Source organism: Paroedura picta, chromosome 9 (genome assembly GCF_049243985.1).
Source record: "Paroedura picta isolate Pp20150507F chromosome 9, Ppicta_v3.0, whole genome shotgun sequence".
Lineage (NCBI taxonomy): Eukaryota > Metazoa > Chordata > Lepidosauria > Squamata > Gekkonidae > Paroedura > Paroedura picta.
In genome coordinates this window covers 24,980,931-25,002,207 of record NC_135377.1, presented here as the reverse complement: position 1 = coordinate 25,002,207, position 21,277 = coordinate 24,980,931, and the positions used below count along the sequence as shown (strand labels likewise).

General features: G+C 43.5%; 1 protein-coding gene across 3 annotated transcripts in view; it reads right to left on the bottom strand.

Annotated features, from left to right (window-relative positions):
• Positions 1 to 20,366, bottom strand: part of MMP16 (matrix metallopeptidase 16) — a 187,437-nt gene extending 167,071 nt beyond the window's left edge. The window contains exon 1 of one of the 3 annotated variants that reach the window (XM_077351973.1): positions 19,497 to 20,366. In XM_077351973.1, the coding sequence (XP_077208088.1) occupies positions 19,497 to 19,628 (132 nt within the window). In that variant the 5' untranslated portion in view covers positions 19,629 to 20,366. Of the gene's footprint in view, positions 1 to 19,013; positions 19,160 to 19,496 lie in introns of those variants that run through there. The other 2 variants (XM_077351974.1, XM_077351975.1) reach the window with 2 other exon arrangements.
• Positions 20,367 to 21,277: the final 911 nt, after the last annotated feature.

Here is a 21,277-nt window from a genome sequence, read left to right as displayed (position 1 = left end):
GTGGGACAAGAGGCAGAACTGAACTGAGAAATCCTGGGGAAAAACAATTTATATACAATCATGAACAATGGATCTTCATGCCATTGGTCAGTTTGGGTTTAATTTCTATGAAAGAACACTTGCATAGTTTTGTGGCTGGGGGTCATCACAACATGAGGAACTGTATTAAAGGGTCACGGCATTAGGAAGGTTGAGAACCACTGTGCTAGGGGGATCCCGTGCTTTCACATCCCCTTTGTCATGCAACAACAGCATTCAGTTGCCCCTCTTCTATGCAGTCCTGCCCATCACATGAGGATCCTCACTATCAGCATTGAGTGCCAGGGAGTTGCTCGAGCAAGGAACAGTGGGATAGATTCACCACTACAGGCGCTGAGTTCACATTCCCTATGATTTGACTTTTTTATAATCAGAAAATGCTGTCACAATGACAACAACCATTGACGTGACGAGCAAGAGGAGAATGTGGGCTACAAAGAGACAGAACAGTCTCTTGCAACCAACACAGGATAACTTCTCTGCAGGTTAGTTCCAAAACTAACCAATGTAAAGAAATGAAGCCGTTCTTTGGCATAAGAGGAAACAAGCACCACGTAACAAGTGAAATTACTACATCCCTAAATGTTATTACTAGCATTTAATATTAATCTGAATTCTTCATAGACAGGAATTGTGAGACCTCAAATGCCCCTACTCACACATGAAAAGATATTTGGGATGAATTGGAAAGAAACAGCAGTGAGGTGTGAATGGTTGCTAAGCAACTGAGTAAAGTAAAGGGCTCCAAAACAGCATGTGATCTCTCCATTTTATACAGGCAGAGTTCTAAGCACAATTATTTTTTTTTAAGATTCATTTCAGCTCTAAATAAAATTATGCATGGTGCTACAATTCAGGTCCTCATGTCTGCCAGTGGATAGCTAGGAGCGATATATAAATGGGATGTGTAGTTCGTCACAAATCAGATGCTCTCAGCTTTTTCCTGGCCCGTCATGTAATGTGCACACCCAGCCTACAAGCAAAATCGTGTTCAGACATCCAGATTGTTCACGTAATCCACACAAAAGGACAACCACATCAGAATCCAACCTCTGCACATTCATTGTTCCTTTGTGAAAAGAGGCTATATATCCCTGAGGTGTACATATCACATACAGTTGCCAAGCCGGGCTTGGAAAATCCCTGGCAATTTGGGATGGTGTCTATGGAAGGCAGGATTTGGGGAAGGAAGGGAGCTCACCAAAGATATGGCATTATAAAGCCCAACCTTCAAAGCTGTCACTGTCTTCAAAGGAACTCATCTTCATTTTTTAATTCATTCATTTTGGAAATACACAGAGGGATACAAAAAAGAAAAGGGAGAACAGGAAAAAATACAACATAATTACAATTGTCAAATACAATCATGTAGTTTAGTGGTCCCCAACCTTTCTCAGGTCAGGGACCGCCTCCAGGGTGAGAAGAGAGCCTACAGCCCGGGTCCTGTGAAAATGCGCACATGCAGTTGCCTCGCATACACATTTTCGCCACCAGAGGGCGCTAACACTCATGCACGGCAACTGCGCGCATGCGCGTTTGCATCTCCAGCATGCCAGCGGCTGCGCCTGCCTCTTCCCTTCCTTCTCGCTGTGGGCGGGGGGAGGCAGGCACAGCTGCCAGCAGCCCGGTACCGTAGCCTTTGCAGCCCAGCATTGGGCCGCAGACCGGGGGTTGATGACCGCCGATGTAGTTCATAATATATAGGAAAAAGAATGTTTCCATTCATTCCCTTAATTATTATTTAAGGTATTACCTGAATGAATTTATTAAATACAGCATAATGCCAGTGACTCTTGAACAAAACAAACACATATTATATAAGACCATTTTAGAATAACAATAAAAAATCCCATTCATCTGTCAAATATAACAGACGGAAGAAACAAAAAGATAATATTTGTCAGTTCCCACATATAACTGTCATAATCTAATGGCCACTGTACAGAACAGCAACATTCCCTTCCCACAAAATAAACTTATTTTTTTATTGATCACTAATGCCAAATACATCCTTAAACAAAGGCAATAGTATCTTAGAGCAGAATGCACAAAGTGATCATCTAAAAAAGGCATTGTCCAGCAACTCCACTTCCCCTGCCTGCATGGATAAAGCTTCTCAGTTCTTGGAATTTTGAAAAAAAAAACCAAAAAAAAACCACAGGCAGGAGAGCATCACCCCCCACTAATGTAAAAGGAGGTCATCTATCAGGGTGACCAGAACTGTCTCTACCCTGTGGTGAGGATAGAAATCAGACTGCAATGGATTGAGGTCCAAAGCTACCTCTAGATATGCTAAATGTTGGACAATGGGTGCCCTTTCAACCACTTTCTCCAGAAACACAAATGCAAAGCAGGAAGATATGTGGCCAGGTCCTAGGGATCCACCAATGGTTTTGTACAGTAGAGTAGCAATCCCCAACCTGTGGGCCACGGACCACATGTGGTCCGTCGACTAATTGGCGGTGGGCCCTGAAGGACGCCTTCTCCCCCCCCCAGCCCTTTACTTCACCCCCCCCCGGCCCTTTACAACACACTTTGTGTGCCATTGTCTCCCATCACTCCCAGATGGGACTATCTCATTGCAGAGAAACAAGCTCAGGGTTCCCATTTGTCATTGTCATGAGTTAAAATTTCCATGAAAATAAAATGTTCCTTATGTTCATTGTTGTGGCATGTCTGTATCTTATTTTGAATGGATGTTTAAACATTACCATAGTGATCAGAGAGCATTACGGCAGTAGTTGAGAGTAGAGGAGTAAACTACCCCCCCCACCGGGCCTCAGTAAAATTGTCAAGCGTTGAGTGGTCCCTGGTGATAAAAAGGTTGGGGACCACTGCAGTAGAGGATGAACTACTGCTTCTTTTAGTTCCTCCAGGAACATCCCTGGAGACAAGGAGTGATTATCTCCCAGAAAGGACCTCCTGTTCTCTCACTGCTCAATATGAGCCACCAAGAACAGAGATCTAATGGCCAGGTGGTCAACTTCACCATAGTTAGTTAGTAGACATTGGTTAGCAAAACCCACATAAACATGAATTATTATTATTTAAATTTATTTCCAGCCAATCCCCAAAAAGGCTCATGGCAGGTAACAAATTATCCCCACTAAAACACGCTCTCCAACGGCAACTGAGTAGTCTCTAGTTCCCTTACTATATCAAGCATGGAGGGTAGGTCACAGTGGAGCGTCAAGACTATCTGCAAAATAGTTTGCAAATACCTTGCAGTTAATTTCCAATTAGCTATTATTTGTGCACCCTTCCTCAAGGGCAGTGAGGGATTGAATCACCATCAACTGTTGTGCCAGGCATGAGTTGGTAGATGCAATGGATGTTGCACAGAACTCACATTTAAACCAACAGAGCCACAGTAGTAATAGATACAATGTAGTAATAATAGATAGGGACAGAGCAACTACTGTGCACAAGCCTTCCAACACAATGCTACAAATTTTGTATTTGCCTATATATTATAAACATATATTTCTAAACAGTGGTATCTTGTTTGCTAAGCAATACTATATATTGATACACAGGTACAATATCAAACAAGCCACCAGTTGACTCTGTTTCAAAGTGATTCTTTAGCAGTGATAGTCTAAAAACAAACACATTTAGAAAACCATAAGCATACATATTAAACAACTTACCAAGGGATGAGTGCCCACAGTCACCAAATGTTTGAGTAGCTCTTTGTAAAGTTTTGGTAACTTGTTAAACAGAATATCTAATAACATGCTCTTGGCTTCCATTAGGAATTTAAACTTCAATGTATTCTGCATTTTCTGGTATATTTCTTTCTAGTTAGTTTTGCTTTTTTACAAGTCCATTACCTATGAAAACCCACAACTTTTTACAAGTCCACTACATCTATGTCTTGCTGTTTCTAGCATCTTTCTTTGTTGTTTTTATGTGCTTTCTCAATGTCCTTTGGAGTTGTATTTTGTGCCAATTTTCTTTTAGTGTCTTTTTGGAGCCTCACAGACTTCCTCACCCTGAGGTAAATTTTCCCTCCAAAAGAATCATAGTTTTGACATACAAATCAGCTACAATACAGTTAGAAATTCTTTGCTGCAAGTTTCAGAGGTTTCTCCTAAAAAAAGTTTTGTTAAGCACATATGTTTTTCCCTCTTTTTTCTTTATCTATTGAGTTACACTGAAACCACAACCACCCCAATTTCTAAAAGGCAGTTAACCTTCTGCTAGTACTGCCAATGTTTCCTTTCTAAAAGTACCTCTGACTTCTGAGGAATCTGAGGCAAGATTTCTCTCACATACAACTAGGGAAATCATCACACCTGATTTCCTCTTTTTCAGTAGGCAGGGTTCCTCCTTTTCACTAAAGAAAAATTCTCTCTTCTCCTTTTGGCCTAAATTGGGAATACCACTTCACTGCCCAAATTTCTCCTACCAAAATATCTGTTCCAGCTATCCAGACACTGCGTAGATCAGCTTTTAGCCTTTTAGTAGAAATTCTATAACTAAAATTTCTCATAGCACATGTTCAACTAAACACAGACAGGCTCTGTCAGTATGCCAACAAGGCCACAATCATATTCCTATATGAATTCCCACTCAACTGTTGCTGGTCAATCAAAGTATAGAGCTGCCTGTTGCCCATGTTCTTTCTTAGTGAGGAATCTTAACCCTTTACTCACTTTGTTATTTCAGCACTTAAAACTTTACTGTGTAGCACTCCCCTCTATAAACACACAGAGAAAGAGAACACAAAAGACAAAAACCCTCCTTCCTTCTCAAATAACAAACCTTATTAACTACAAAATCACATTTTCATATAGGAAATACCTGAGTGTCCCCCTCTTTGGATTGCTCTGAGAAGCCATTGACCAGAAGGTCCAAATTTAAAGGAAATATTCCCCTAACAATCAATGAGCAAGTAAAAAAAAGACTCATACCATCCTCCTGCAACAGCTTCTTCTGACGGTGCTCAAGCTCCATCTCTTTAAGGCAATGGCAATTTCTACAGCTTGGTGTAGTGGTTAAGAGAAGTGGCTTCTATTGTGGCAAGCTGGATTTGATTCCATGTTCCATCACAAGCTGAGTGATCTTAGGATAGTCACAGTCCTGTTAAAAAATTTCTAACAGAGCAGTTTCTCTCAGAGCTCTCTCAGCTTCATCTACCTCACAGAGTATCTGTTGTGGGGAGAAGAAGGGAGGGCTATTATAAGCCGTTCTGAGACTCCTTTGGGTGATGAAAAGCAGGGTATAAAAACCAACTCCTCTTCCACTGGGAAGGTGCTACTGGGAAACAGTGTCTCCCCTTCCACATGTCCCCACAACCTCATGGTGCTTCTTTGTCCCATCTATAGTTTCCCCATCTTCCATGCCATTGGTCTCAAGATTGCTTTGTTGTGATTGTCTTGGAAAGATTGCAGCAAGACCAAGGTGGCATGCATACAGAAAATGAAAGCCTACATCTTCCCAGTCCCACCCACATCAGCATTATTTTCCCTGCTGCAATTGCTTGTAATGGTTACCCCCAAAACATTCCTCCCTTCTCAGAATGCAAATTAACAACATCACATGACTTACTAATGAGTAAATATTCCTAGAGCAGAGGCTTTATTTGTCAGCTCTATATCCCATGGGGCCATTTTTGGTCTTCCCACAACCCCCCTCCAGAAGGCACACAGGGGATGCAACAGTAGCCATCTCACTCCCCGCCCCCATATCCACTTAGCTGAAAGGGGCCAGGAGACTAGGGCAACTTACTGGCAGCAGGGCATGTTCTGAGGCTGCCTCCTCTTCACAAGAAAACTTGTGAAACCAGCATAAAATTGAAGGTAGAGTTGGCTCCTTATTAGTCCTTCCTGGAAGAGATCCCCTCCTGATTGAGGCTAAACTACCCAGAGTGAGCCTTTTCTGGCTGAGGGCCATCTCTCATTGGGGGAATATTTTTGAGGGAACTAATCAGATAAGGAGTAAAATGTCTACATGCAATTTGAGCTGATTGCCCTCACTGACAGAGTGGGATTTGAGCTGATTAGCCCTCAGTGCCTGAGTGCAATTTAAGCTGATTGGCCCTTACTGACAGAGTGTAGTCTGAACCAATTGGTCCTCATTGGCACTGTGCTCTCTATCTCTATTGACAGCACACCCCCAGGACCATTCAGGTAAGGAGTGAGTTGGCTGCACAAAACTTGAACTTTATAATGTTTAGTGATAGTGATGAGTTACTTGTAGGCATAATATCAGCATTTTTCAGTTGGTGAAATATTTTCATGAATTTTAAAGAATTCAATGTGATGATATTTATTGATACTATTTTTAACTTACTCATTTTGCCCTGATGTTGTTGCCATAACTAACTTATCCTTTTGTATGCTTGTTTCTTCTTTGGAGTTTTGAGTCTGTGCATTTTGCTTTGAACAACTAGCAGATTGCTTGAATTACTTGGAGATTCTTCTTCTCTTCCTGTATGTAAGTCCTCTGCTTGTAGTTCTTAGCCAATTGCTTAGCTTGTTCCTCTGTTGTAATTATTTTATTTCCTTTTGGGGAAATATTGTAGATTGTTTTTTATAATGATCTTTTATTTATTTTATTTTTAAGATTTGTATCAAAAAGTTCAAGTCTTTCCTTTCTTCTTAATAAATTCTAAGGAAATTTTCTTTCCTAAGTACTTCTTAGTAAATTCTGTGCTTCTTTTCCTGCAACCATGAGTTGTTATTCCCTTTGCTTCTTTAGTATTGTGCCTTGTGTTTTCTTGTAGGTCAATCAAAACAGTATATCTCGAGATAGCTTATTCTTAAAGGAAGAGTTTTAATTCAACCTAAAAATCTACTATCAGGAGAAGTCTTCTGCCTTCAAATAATTCTGAAATAAACCACAAAAGCTTCTCCCCAATCCTCTGGGATTCCTCTAAAGTGCAAATTATTAAATCTTCACTAAGTTTTCAGGATTTCAATTATTTGTTCTGCTTTCTCAGTCTGAAGATCCTGACTTTCTGAATGCACCATTTTTGCTTCTCTTTGACTTTTATGGAATCCAAGTGTTTGTTCTTGTAATTTTAAATTAATTTATGATAATTGATAACTTTTGACACACTTCTTGAATGTTCTTCTGGGTTCTTTCAATAGATTCTTGAATATTTCTCTGAATACTCTGAATATTCTAAGGTTCTCCGAATTGTTAATGGTCTTTTGAGTTCTTTCTTCAAATCCTGCATTTGATGTACCAATATTCACAATAATTTTCTCACCATTTCTTCAGTTTTCTGGTCCTCATGTTTCATGTGTACTCATTTTTTCTTTGTCTCCTTGACCTGTTCCTATTGCCATTTTCCTTTTTGCTCTTCTATTTTAATAAATATTGTAGACACTTCCCATATACTGTTTTCTATGCATGTATCATCTAAGACAGGGGTAGTCAAACTGTGGCCCTCCAGATGTTCATGGACTACAATTCCCATGAACATTCTCTGGCAGGGGCTCATGGGAATTGTAGTCCATAGACATCTGGAGGGCCACAGTTTGACTACCCCAGATCTAAGGTCTTCAGGGGGGAAAACAATGTTTTCATATTGTTTCCTGTTCTAGGAAATTTCATATATCCAAATGGGAAAATACACAACACCAGAAAATAATTAAATTTTGTCTTTCCAATAAGCTGACAGTTCAATAACACTGAATTTAAAATATCTACTATGCCACATCACAGCCAAAACAATAGCAGGTTGCAGTGGCAGTTTACAGTGGATGAGTGATAGGGTTGTGAGTGTCCTGCATAGTGCAGGGAGGTTGGACTAGATGACCCATTAGATCCCTTCCAACTCTATTATTCTATGATTCAAACAAACATCTTTCATCAAAGATTATATTCTTCGTAGAATAGATAATACAAAAAAATCACTTTTTTCACTTATTATTTTCACTTATTGAAGTTATGATTTTCTTGAAACACAGCCAAGTGCCATATTGCCAAGATAAAGTTCTTTAAAGCTGATTACATAAATCACTTGCTAAATAGCTGTTATTAAAGATCAGAGTTTATCAGAAGCCTTGCTCCCAAAGCCATACATTTTTGAAGAGGATCCCTCTTATTGCTATATACTAAAAACTGGTTTAAAATACTGCTGGGAGACTGCCAGACTTGTTTGTTTTTTTCAATTATGACTGCAGTTCTGGATGTCCAAAATATTTAAAATATCACAGTTCTAGGAGTCAAAAATATTGCAAAGATTATGGAATCCAAGAATGATTTAGGAAAAAAATAAACGAAAAGAAAAAGTTAAATTGGGATTGGTTGACCTTATCTGCATATGGCCTCCTTTTCTCAGTTGTCCCACAATAACACTCACTGAAATAGCTGGTCTCACCGGTAGGAGGAGGTGGAGAAACCAAAAGATTCTCTCCATACTAGAGGACTTACCCTGCCTGGGAATTTTAGAGGGTGTATTTGTGTATGATGATTATTTTAAAGTTTTACACTGTATATTGATTGTACTGATATTACCCACCCTGAGCATTTGCAAAGTCAGGCTAAATTATTATTAATATTTATTAATTATTAGATTATTAATTATTGTTGCTACCCCTAACTGTGTCACTGCAGGAACACAAAACACCTAATACAACTTTGCAATGCTGCAGAGCCGAACGGGGTGTTTTCACACCCACACACCCACGATGGTGAGAGAGGGGCATGCCATTCTCCGATTATTGCATAGTAGGACAACCATGCCCCCTGCCCCTGCATGCTGCCCTGCTGCTAGGAACTGACAGTGGCCCAGTACAGCTGTCACCATGCATAATCACTCATTGTTTTCCCCATAGCAAGAAAGGATTGAAGTCTTTGAAAGTGCTACTTCCCCAGAAGTCAGAGAAACTCATCTTTGTACTACAGAGATAAGCTGGAGTTCCAGGAGAACTCCAAGGCCTACCTTGAGGTTGGTAACCCTAAAAAGAGTCTGTTTCTTCACTGTTACTTTTTTTTATAACATGAAGTATATTACATTTTACACACAATATGCACATAGAGAATTCCTCTTTTCCATAAAAGTAAACTTCATTGCATGGAAGTTCGGTGGCGGGTCAGCTCCAATGCCCCAACCTCCCTATTTTTCTGCCTACAAAACGGGCAAATGTTGAATTGCAAAGCAGAGTCCAGAAAGATTAAATGAGGCAATTGTAACTCAACAGTGAGCCCACAAAACCAAACTTCAAAAGAAATGATGTTAGATATTAACTTCAAACTTATGAAAAGCTCATGTGCATGAATGGCTTGCCCCACAGAGGCAGCTATCATGTTTATAGTTACAAGTCCTTAAATTATCAAAATGAAAAAAGTTCAAATGGGATTGTGTCTTTTAAACTTGATCCTATTTCATAAATGTGCATCAATCTATATGGCACCCTGTTGTAATTTGATAAACTTGGAACAGAGTCTTGAAAAGTACATCAGGAGAGCTAGGCTGCTCAGCACAAGTACTGACCTTTCAGATACGTTCAAATAAAGCTGACAGAAAGAGGCATAAATCTTAAACCAGTTAAAGAAAATGGCAGAGCTGAAATGAAAAGGTGCAATAATTGGCAAGATAGTAAATTCAACTATGTTGTAAAACATGAGACAAAAAATAAGGTTATCTTCCTTTAAAAAAATCTCCCATGATTTTTCCAAATTCCATTCATGTGCTTATCTTTAACCGCTCCTAGCGGAGCGGATAAAATAATTCGTTAAGAGCACCTAAGGTTGGCCCTGTCCGTGATGAGGAAGGGTGCCCATAGGCCCCTTCCCCCAGACTGACAATTGGAAAGCCCAATTGGCAGGCGCAAAGCGCCTGCCAATTGGGCCCTCCGATTGTCAGTCCAGCGGCAAGGGACCAATTGCGAGCCGCGCACAGCGCAGCTCGCAATTGGGCCCTTGCCGCTGGACTGACTAATCGGGAGGCCCCGCCAACTCCCGGGCCCCGCTCGTTCATGAGTCCCCGACTCACGGCCGCGCCAGCCCCACCGGCTCCGAAGCCCCACTAGCGCCCGCTGCATTAAGACTGCAGCGGGCTTATTTACTAGTTTACAATATTTATAAACACACCTTTCTTGCAAAAAAAAATGATGGATTACAAAATTAAACTATCACCAGAAATAAAAAAATAAATGACAGAATTACACAGGCCTTTAAAGCAGGGGTAGTCAACCTGTGGTCCTCCAGATGTTCATGGACTACAATTCCCATGAGCTCATGGGAATTGTAGTCCATGGACATCTGGAGGACCACAGGTTGACTACCCCTGCTTTAAAGCACAAACCTGAACTATCAGCCAATTAAGTCAAAAATACTAATAAAGGTAAAGCTATCCCCTGTGCAAGCACCGAGTCATGTCTGACCTTGGGGTGACGCCCTCTAGCATTTTCATGGCAGACTCAATAAAGGGGTGGTTTGTCAGTGCCTTCCCCAGTCATTCCCGTTTACCACCCAGCAAGCTGGGTACTCATTTTACCGACCTCGGAAGGATGGAAGGCTGAGTCAACCTTGAGCCGGCTGCTGGGATTGAACTCCCAGCCTCATGGGCAAAGCTTTCAGACGGCTGCCTTACCACTCTGCGCCACAAGAGGCTCCTAAAATGGTAATGACTGGGGAAGGCACTGGCAAACCACCCCGTATTGAGTCTGCCATGAAAACGCTTACCCCAAGGGTCAGACATGACCTGGTGCTTGCACAGGAGATACCTTTACCTTTTAAAATACTAATACCCCCACCTAATAGTTGGCCAAAGATCCCAAACCACTGGAGCCATCCATTCTTGTGTCCCATTATGTGACTACTACTGTTGAACTTCTGTTTTCAGCCCCTTCAAAATGTCATCAGTGAGTGTCTCTCTTACCACCAACAGAAAGCTGATGCACAAAGCAGGGGTAGTTACCCCAAAAACCTATAAACAAGTAGTGGTTGATTGTACATTAGTGGGGGTATGGCAGGCAAACAAATGGTACTGTTGGGTCAAGGGGAGCAAATGCACAGGCTCATACCAGGCAAGGTAGTCTTTTCAAGTATATAGGTCTCAGTTAATCAAGGGGTTGTATTGACACTCAACAGCACTTTTACCTAGAACTGGAAACAAGCTGGCAACCAGTGGCATAATGAAGTTTCCAACATGTCTTTAAAGGCTATTTCATATTATAAAGGCAAATCTAAAATTTACAATATTGGGGATGAGAATTGGGGATGGGAATGAATCAGCTCACAAATGCAAGTTCATGATGAATTTTGGCTGCTTCTCAAACTGAAGAGCTGCCATAAACTTACATGAATTTTAAGGCAGTTCAGGAAGAGCAGAAAGTCTGGGTTTAAACTGAGCCATTTAAACCCCTGTTTCTGTTTCGAGTTTGATTCCCTACTCCTCCACATGAAGCCTGGGTCACTCACAGTTCTCTCAGAACTCATTCAGCCCAACCTGCCTCACAAAATGCCTCTTTTAAGGAGAGGAAGAAACAGAGATCATAAGCCACTTTAAGACTCTTTTACGTAGACTAAAGTGGGGTATGAAAACATACTCTTCTTATTTTTCATCAAGGTATTACCAGAGTTGCTCTGCCACACACTATCCATGGCCTTAACCCTGCCTGCCCCCTCCAAAAAGTGGCATACATGGCCACGACAAACTTTTCAGAAGAAGTGTTTTTTGTTTTAATGTTTATTTTAATGCTTAATAGCTTCCTTCAATGGTTCAATATGTTGATATTTAATTGCTTCCTTCAACGGTTTAAGGGAGAAGAAGGGTCCACCCAACATTCAGCCCTCTGTAGAATATTCATCAGCTCCTTGCAAGAATTTCATAACCAAGAAGGACAAGGGTACACATTGCAGATAATGGCTTTCACAGTATTAATAAACCCATCAATATTGTTCATAGATACCACACTGAAACGATAAATATAACCAAGACCAGATGGTGCTACAGACTCCAGTGCCACATGTTGATAAATCCACATAAAGTTTAAAGTGGATCTGAGAGACTTTATCAGCAAAGAAGTGTGTGAAAGCATCATGGCTAAATGCCAGATCTCTGTATTATTGTGACTGTCCTTCTGGAGTCCTCAACTGAGCAATGATCCTAAACAATTCTGCTGGATGAAAATCAGCTAGTACAATAGCAGCAGAGGTAATCTTCTTTCATCATTATCATTGCCGCCTAATATGCTTTAAAACAATTCTCATAGGATGTTCTGTCAGTTCTGGCCTCAGCTTTCTGTCAACCACTGTGTAGAGCTATCCACACCATTTTCAATTCTAACAGCTGTGGCAAAAACCTTGAAACTGGGGTCAACAGTGACACCACACAAAAGATCAGGAGAACATCCCACCCTTCACATCTAAGGACTAACCACCATAACCTACCACATGATAATTATAAATCACTTCATGATTGCCAACAGAGGGACCAGCCAAGGCCTGAATACTATACCAGAGTGGGATGACACTCTAGTATATAATATGGCTATATGTTAACTGAGAACAACATATATGTTTTAGGATTTTTTAAAAAAAATATCCACTTGCATTAATTAAAAGGAAGGTTTTGATTTTTATGAAAAAGAGTTGCCAGTTCCAGGTTGGGAAATATTCTGGGGGCAGAGCCTGAGGAGGGTGGCATTTGGAGAGGGGAGGGACCTCAATGCCATACAATGCTATACAGTCCATCTTCTGCCAGTTATTTTCTCCAGGTAAACTGGTTGCCCAGAAATCAACTGTAATCCTGGGACATTTCCAGCCACCATCTGGAGGCTGGCAACCCTAAGAGCTTGTTGTGCAGTTTTTAAAAATCATGTCCAAGTGATGTATGGATTGTCTGCACATTGTAAAGAGATCTCAGGACAATAAGCATGCATCATTCAGTCAATATAGTACCAGTATCAGGGGGCTGCATGATTAGATTGGGGAGAGTTACAGGGCAAAAGCCAGGAATCTAATGAAGGAAGCATTTATACCTTAGAAATCTTGTCGGTCTTTATAGTATTACTGGAGTCCAATTTTTCTCTTGTACTTCACACCAACATGGCTACCCAATGGATACAGGTCAAAAACCATAAAGTCAATTCCAATCCAATACCCTAATTCAGGAATAATTGACGATTCCTGTCACTGTTAATTACATCAACATGTCTGGAGAAAGAAATGAAGGTAGCCCTCCCAGTTAATGTGCTCTGAAGTGCAGACAAATGTATATCAGTAGTCTCGATGCATGAGCCTCTTGTGGCACAGAGTGGTAAGGCAGCAGACATGCAGTCTGAAAGCTCTGTCCATGAGGCTGGGAGTTCAATCCCAGCAGCCGGCTCAAGGTTGACTCAGCCGTCCATCCTTCCGAGGTCGGTAAAATGAGTACCCAGCTTGCTGGGGGGTAAATGGTAATGACTGGGGAAGGCACTGGCAAACCACCCCGTATTGAGTCTGTCATGAAAACGCTAGAGGGCATCACCCCAAGGGTCAGACATGACTCAGTGCTTGCACCTTTAGTCTTGATGCAAGGTTTGTTTTTTAAACAAGGCTGCAATAGGATATTATGGTACCTAACTTCCCATTAATAAACACATTTAAATGAGAAAATCCAATGGAGGGGAGGATTCCTACTGCCCCATTTCTTTAAGCTCACTGAAATGGCCATCCTCACACAAACCCTTTGCAGTAAGTCTTACTTCCAGTTGTATGCTTAAACATACTTTGTTTAGTAGAAACTTCCATTTAAAATAAACAGACTTACTTCCAAGTAAACGTCCTTAAGGATCAGGATATGAAGAAAAACACTCAAAACGTCATGTGTAACAGTCAAGCAACAGCAGACCACTAATTGTGAAGTCTGTTAGCAGTTAAAAAACAAAGAGGTTTTCAGCTGCTGGTTGCCATGGGGAAGAAAATTCTACACATTTGACACTTATTTCTCCCAGGTTTCGATACTGCTGCTGTTTGTTCCATAATAAGCAATTTAACTGTCATGCTTATTAAAAGGGGAAGCTTAAACTCGCTTAAGGAATTGTTTAAAGTAGGGCTTGCTAAACAAATCTCTCTGGCTGGGTCTCTCAAGGAAGTATTTATCATTACCCACAACATACAGACAAGACAGAACAATACAGAAGGTGCACCAGAAAAGGAAATGTAAACAAATAGCCCAAGCCTAACCCAGTTAGGGGCTACAGCACCATAGAAGGTACATACTTTGCCTGCAGAAAGTGTCCTGCTCAGTCTCTGGCATTTCCAGTTAAAAGTGCAGACAATGGGCATTGGTCTTTCTGGGACCTTGGAGAGCCACTGCCAGCTAGAGTAAACAACACTGGGCTAGATGGAACAGTGGTATGATTTGGCAGTAGAAACAAAAGTGGAAGAAACACTAATAAGCAGGATGGATGGATGGATGGATGGATGGATGGATGGATGGATGGATGGATGGATGGATGGATGGATGGATGGATGGATGGATGGATGGATGGATGGATGGATGGATGGATGGGCAGCTGCTGGACAGGATCTCTAGATTATTTGCATTTTAAATACCTGGTATAATCCTGTCTAGTCCTTGTGTATTTCAAGTCTAATTTATATAACCCATAATCACAAGAAATCTACTTAGAAAAAAGAATGTTGACCATATTCTGGTGTCTACAACATACTCACAGGAAGGATGTGTTTGAATATCTAAAATTCCAGTCATTAAGTGCAAAAATTGACTGAAGAAACAATTACTTGTTCACAGCCCTTTTGTGATAAAGGTTTCCATATCAGTATGATTGATGATGATAATGATAGCATGAATTAGTGAAGATCAATAGCAAAATTCTCATTGACTTGCATAGTACGAGGATTTCACATTGATTGCAGGAGAGCAATGATCCCCCAAACCTCTGGCTTACCAAATAGCAGGTTTGAAAAAAACTAATTGCCTGGCCACTTGTAAAAAGTCAGACCTGCCTCTAGGCAAGGATATTTCCACTGAAGTTGGTTAATCTTTTCTTTGGATCACTTAATATGAAATATTCATTGTAGGCAGGGAGACTTGTACTTTTTTTGCACTTACTTGTGGAGCTATAGAACATAACAACAAACATAACCTTTATAAATGAATAAATGTTTGGGATCACAACAACTGCACAATATCAAGAAACAGTGTTCTAGGATGATTATCTTTGTGCTCACCACTGACATTCATCATAACTGTCATTATTCATTGTGAAGCTGATATTCCATGCAACTTCACAAAAGGACTCAGATTTCTGAAAGGGCCACCAAAGCTATTGTGCCTGCCTGCCAGCCCAGAGACAGCATCAGACCTGGGTCCTGATTCCTTCTTCCTGCCACAACTCCCCCACCAGGCTCAAAGAGAAGATGATACAGAAAGAGAAATCCTGTTTTTCTTTCTCTCAGTAAGGCAGTGTCTTGGCTTGTTCTTTTACCTTCACATTGTACTCTACACCAAGAGGGCATAAGAGCTGCCAACAGACAGTAGGAGAGCCAGATGTGGAATTACGGTTTGACTGCTGGACTTGGAAAACCTGGATTTCAATTTCCCCTGGGGCCAAGAAGCTCATTAGGTGACTTGGCAGTCAACACTCTCTCAGTTTAACTCCCTCACTGGACTGTGAACAGAAAAACAGGGTGCATGCCACCTTGAGCTCCCTAAGAGGGAGGTATTAATTCGATGAGGAGATAGTGTTTGCTACAAGGTGCATTCCACTCTCACCAAAACTGGCTGAAAGATACACATGAAACAATTCTACCCTCATGATATCCTCATTATTCTGAACCTAGAAATTATGTTACTCATGGACTGATATTACTCCTTGAAGAATTTGGCTGAGGTAGGAGCAGCCCCTCCAAACATAGTTGGCTTGCCCACCATAGCCCAACCCTTTCAGTGTTCATTCTGTCAAAGTAAGTTCTTGCTTGTGAAAGCTATGCAGCTTTTCTAGCAACTCTTCATTGCTACAGTAAAGCTACTACAATAGAATGTCAACAACTCAATGAAATTTGAACACCATCCCTCCCCAGTCACATTTCAAAGGAAAATAGACCTAAGTACACTGGCGTCCAAAGAAGAAGCAAACCTTGCCAATTGAATTAACCAAACCATTCAGCCAACCAGATCATAATATAGAATGAAAGTAGCAAATTCATGTCCCTAAACTGCTGAAATCCCCATATTGAACTGTTACATGTGACCCATTAGCTTCCAAGGTATATTTGCATATATAAACAAACTGCACATGTAGGTCTGCTGCCGCTTTTGAAACAAACAGGGCAGCATTCACGGGCAGATGCTCTCCCATGCAAATCAGTAGTCTGCCTCTTAAGAGAAATGACAAGACTATGGCTCTTTCGTGTTCTAAACATCCAGTTTTGACACTGAACAAATTTCACACTGGTCAGTGTGCGTAATTTTCTTATAAGGTTAATGGTACACCAATGCAACATGGAACAGCAGAAGCTTATGGGTGAATCCACATTATGGAAATGCGCTCCCTTACAATACAGTTCTAATTCTGGCATTTGTGTTCTTCCCGAGGTAAATTTGCATCGAAACTACAGCAAGATTTATGACACGTGCATTTATATATATGTGCATTTAATTTCCTTACATATTTGAAGACCATACCTCTAAGTATTCTGCAGAAATTTCTGGTTTAGAAAATTAAATATTATGCAGTGGAAACCACAACACAACACCATTCCCAGACAAAGATGCCATAAGTCATCAATTAAAAAGAATACAAGTTTACAGCAGCAGGTATCCACCAGAAAGCATGTTAACAAAGTATGCAACAGGCATCAAAAGTATGTTATTTTAGGACTTTAAGAACAGTGCAAAATGGTCAGGACCAAGATAGCATTCATGTTCACATCAAAGGATGACCACAGCAATGCTGTCTGTGCAGCAGCTATAAATCTAATTCCATGGACTCTGGCACATAACTGCCCTCCCATTTCTGTGTTTATTTAAATTGCTCTTGGAACAGAATTTGCTGTGCTCAAGGATGGATGAAGCTTTCATGATTTATTGTCCTGGGTAAGTGTTTTATGGGTCTGATGCTGACACAGAGAAATGCATGGCACAGTGTCACCATCCTGCTGCCAAGTCCATAGCTTTACGTTCTCTCTGCATTGTGGCCACGGCTGTTCCATTTTTTACAACAAATGGCCCTTGAAAAGCTTTCAGCCTTGCTCAAAGATAAATGGAAATTAATTTTCCTTCAGACTTGTAGCAGGGGCCATGCTGATTTCAAGAAGGTAGTGTGAGATAAGATGGCACGCCACTGAGTGTCTAGCACAGCCACAGGGAGGTTATTCCAGGACTGGAAAAAGCCCAGCCAACTAGTCTCTGGGCAGCTAAACATTTAGCACGGGCATCTAGGAATCTGAAATCATTTCCTAGGCTTGGATTTGTTTCCCTTTAGGTTTTGCCAAAGCCTATAAACATGATGGAACAAAGCTGAAGCATATGGAATTAGAATCCACACACACCTGCACTATTGAAAATAAGCTCTGGAACTATTGTGGTGCATATTTGGTCAGTAAAACTGAAATAGTTTGGAAGAAGGAAGGAATGGTGATCCCATTTCCAGCTCTGCCCCACTGACTCAGCCTGCCCCACTGCATTGTCCAAAGTAAGGCACTCTGTTCTAATTTGATGGTCCTGGCCCCTTCCTAGAGTCCCAATAGACTCTTCTTTCACTCCTCATGTCCTAGCACCATCTGCTGCTGGCCTCTTTCCTGCAGAGTAGGCTGCTGGCACAGCAACCTGCAATGGTAGGAAGAAACGCTTCTATGAGGCTGAATGTCTTGTTCTTTACACAGCAGCAGCACTGCCGAGGCAAGAAATTATAGGCTGGCCTTTTCACAGGGCTGTTTCACATCACATCGAAAAGAATGGGAAGAGGAAAAGAAACAAGAAAAATAATCTTGGCAGACTGACCATTCATTCTTTGTTGGCCACCAAGGACCATAATCAGAGTTCAGCCAAGGTGTGCTGAGCCCAATACAAATGCTTAAGAAGATACTGTTTCCAACTGCAAAGAGATCTACTGTCATGTTGTGGGCGATTGTACTGGAAAACTGGATACTTGATGTATGAAGAAGCTAAGACGATTTCTGGCAAGGGGACCAATGAAAAATAAAACTGAGTTACCACATTAAGGAGATGGAGGAAAGGTCCCCAAGTGAGATCTTATGAAGAAAAGCTGAAAAACTCTTAGAAAAGACATACATACTAGGGTTGGCTTGAGAAAGCTGGGCAAGAAATGCTGACAATAAATAAATAACAGGACTTTAGATAACTTGGCAACAAAAGGAGGGACACAAACCAGCTTCAGAGGATAAAAAAAAAAACAAGAGCTAATGTGAAAGATGAGAGGTGGGAGAAGGAAAGAAAGGTCCAAACGTGGGCTGGAGTCAGAGAAGCAGGCAGCTGCAGATACTGTACTGAAGTCAAGGGGGGTGGGGAGTGTAGTTTCATGTAGGAATGAGAGTTGTATATGTGTGGTCTCTCCTGGTACAGAAGTTCAAAGAGTGGCAGACAAGGGAGATGAAAGGAAGCTGTCTGGAGAGCAGAGAATTCAGACTAGACCAAAAGAAAGAGAAAGTTACAGTGAGATGCATCTGCAAAAAGAGAAAAGGTGTGTATGTGTGTGTGGGGGGGACACCACTAAAGAATTACAGGCACACAACAGAAAAGAATGGGGAGGGGGAGTTTCTGGCTTTGGAGAAGAAGAAAGTGAAGCCTGCCACCAGCTTAAGTGCTTGACCCTCTGCACCTTTCCTCAGCCCAAATGCCACTGACTGCAAAGAACGGCTAACTCAGACATCCCTGAAATCTTGACCCAATAGGAAAGCATCAACTCCCCCCCCAAAAAAAAAACAATAAACAAAGGGGCTGGGATGCGAAAATGCCGCTTCGAAGGCGGCTGGGGGGAGGGGCGCTCCAGGGGGGTCCTGCCGAGGCAGCAGGAGCGGACGCTCCCGGGGGTGCTGCTCACCTTCGGGCATTTTAACGCGCCGCAGGAAGTTGCTCGAACTTTTTCCGTTCGGAGTTGCCGGCGGGGGACGTCCGCTGAAGCCCTCGCCCGGGGCCCTCAGCAGCGACGCCCGCGGGTCCTCGCCGGGCGACGGGCAGCCGGGCTCTGCTTCCTCCGGCGCCACCGCCTTCTCCCACCCTCACCCTCACCCCCGGCCGAAGCCACGGTCCCCCTGGGAAGCTGCGCGCCTTTCGGATGCCCCGTTCCCACGCGCAGCAGCGGCGGGACACAATAGGGCCAGCGTCGGGGCTCGGAGGCGTCAGGCCAACTGCGAGAGGACGGCGGAGCGCCGGCTGCAGGCAGGAAGGAGTGCGGGGCGGCCGAGCGAGCGGCTGGCCCTCGGTCGCGTCCCCCCCCCCCCTTGCAAGCCGACTCCGTCTAGGAAACCCCGTTCGGCCGTTTCCCGCCCCTCCCTCCCTCCGTCCGCGCGCGGCCGGTCCTTACCTCTACATTGAAATACTGCTCCGCCCGGCAGCCGGTGGCACATAAAATCCCAAGCAAGGCTTGCAAGAGAAACACCCTGGAATGATGCGCGAACTCCCCCCGGCTTGCAGTGCTGAAGGCGAGTAAGATCATAGTGAACTGTGCTTCCACGGGAGAAGGGAGAGCTCTTTTTCCGCCGGCCGCTCCGTCCTTTTAACTCCCTCCTTCCCTCCCTCCCTCCCTCCCTCCCCCCCGCTCTCTTCCCCCTCCTTCGGAACACCCAACCCGAGGGGGAGGGAAAAAAGCCGCCGCCACCAACCCACACGCGCCAAGGTCCCCAGCGCCGGCCAGCAAACGCCGGGAGGCAGGTTCACCTCCAGCGGGAGGAGGAGGCCGGCGGAGGAGGAGGAGGCGGCGGCGGCGGCAGAGAGCCCTTCACTCCCGAGCGCGGGGCGGCGGCGGCGGCGGCGGCGGCACCATGGAGCGCGCTCAGCTCTTCCTCCTCCTCATCACGGGTCCCGGCAGGGAAGGGATGTGGCGCCCGAGTCCCGCGCCCCGCTCCAGCTCCTGCGAGGGCGCCGCGCCTAGCCTAGCCTAGCCTCGCCTAGCCTGCACAGCCGCGCTCGCCGCCGACTCCTGCTGGTGCTCGCGCGAAGGCCTCGGCAGCCCGGACGCTTTCCTCGCCCCTACCCAGCGGCTGTGCTTATGCCTCCCCTCGCTCTCCTCTCGTCTCTCCTCTCGGTTCAGCCTGTCATCTACATAACTCCTCCTCCCGCCTCAGCCTCCTCGCCTGGATCTTAAAGGAAACCGCCCTGAAAGGCTCCTGGAGCCCCGGAGAGAAGGGGGCGCCAGCCCTGGACCTCACCCCACCTCCTCCCGCGCTCCGGCCCACAGGCGGGGCCAGGGAAGAGGCGGGAGGCGGCGGCTCTTAGGAAGCCCACCTCCCCAAATAAAAGCGGGGCGGAATGGGAAGCATTCGCGGCTTCGTCGGAGCCCTCGCGCCAGAATCAGCTCCCAGACCGCATCACTTCTGCCTTCTCCCTGGAGACTCCCACGTGCCCCTAAGACACGGGGACAAAAGCAGGCCCTGGAGGGAGGGATGGCCCTAAGAATTCTCGGGCTCTGGAGGGAAGCAAATCCTGGCAGGCCAGATGAAGGATTCAGTCAACTTACTTGGGACTGAACCCTACTGAGCACAGCTGATGGGAGGATGGGCCTATCAGATTTAGTTTAGGCAAGCAACTATGGACGCAACCTTATGTGCACTGGGTGAGATAAGCCTTCTGAACCATGGCAAAAACCAAGCAGCAGGGCAGGTAGGAAAGAACTGGTAGGAGTTATCCATTATCTTAATTTTAAAAAAATAGAGAATCACCAGTGTGCATGCAACTGGTTGAGCCTGAGGCAAAGGTGTCCCCATGTAACAGTGAAAAACCCCAAGAATAAGTGTTCACTGCAAAGGGTGGGACTTGGTGGGTCGTGCACATGCAAGCTATATCACAGGTACCTTAAAAAGTCTGTATGTGGAGTCTTGGAATGTGTGAAGTCTGAAGCAAAGGTTCAAATGAATGTAGGAGGCTGGAGGCAGGGCCAGATGGCATGGACTTTCCTCTCTTCCATGCATGATGTCTGGACTGGATTGGCAAACAGTCTAAAACATGATTCTTGTGGAGAGCCAATGGGGAGGTTGACCTGGTGGTGGACTGAGACCCTCCAAGGGTAGATATTTATCTATTCCATTTTTATTCTGCTGTACTTCAACATGTTCAGTGTGGGATAAATTGAATTTCTCTTCCCGTTTT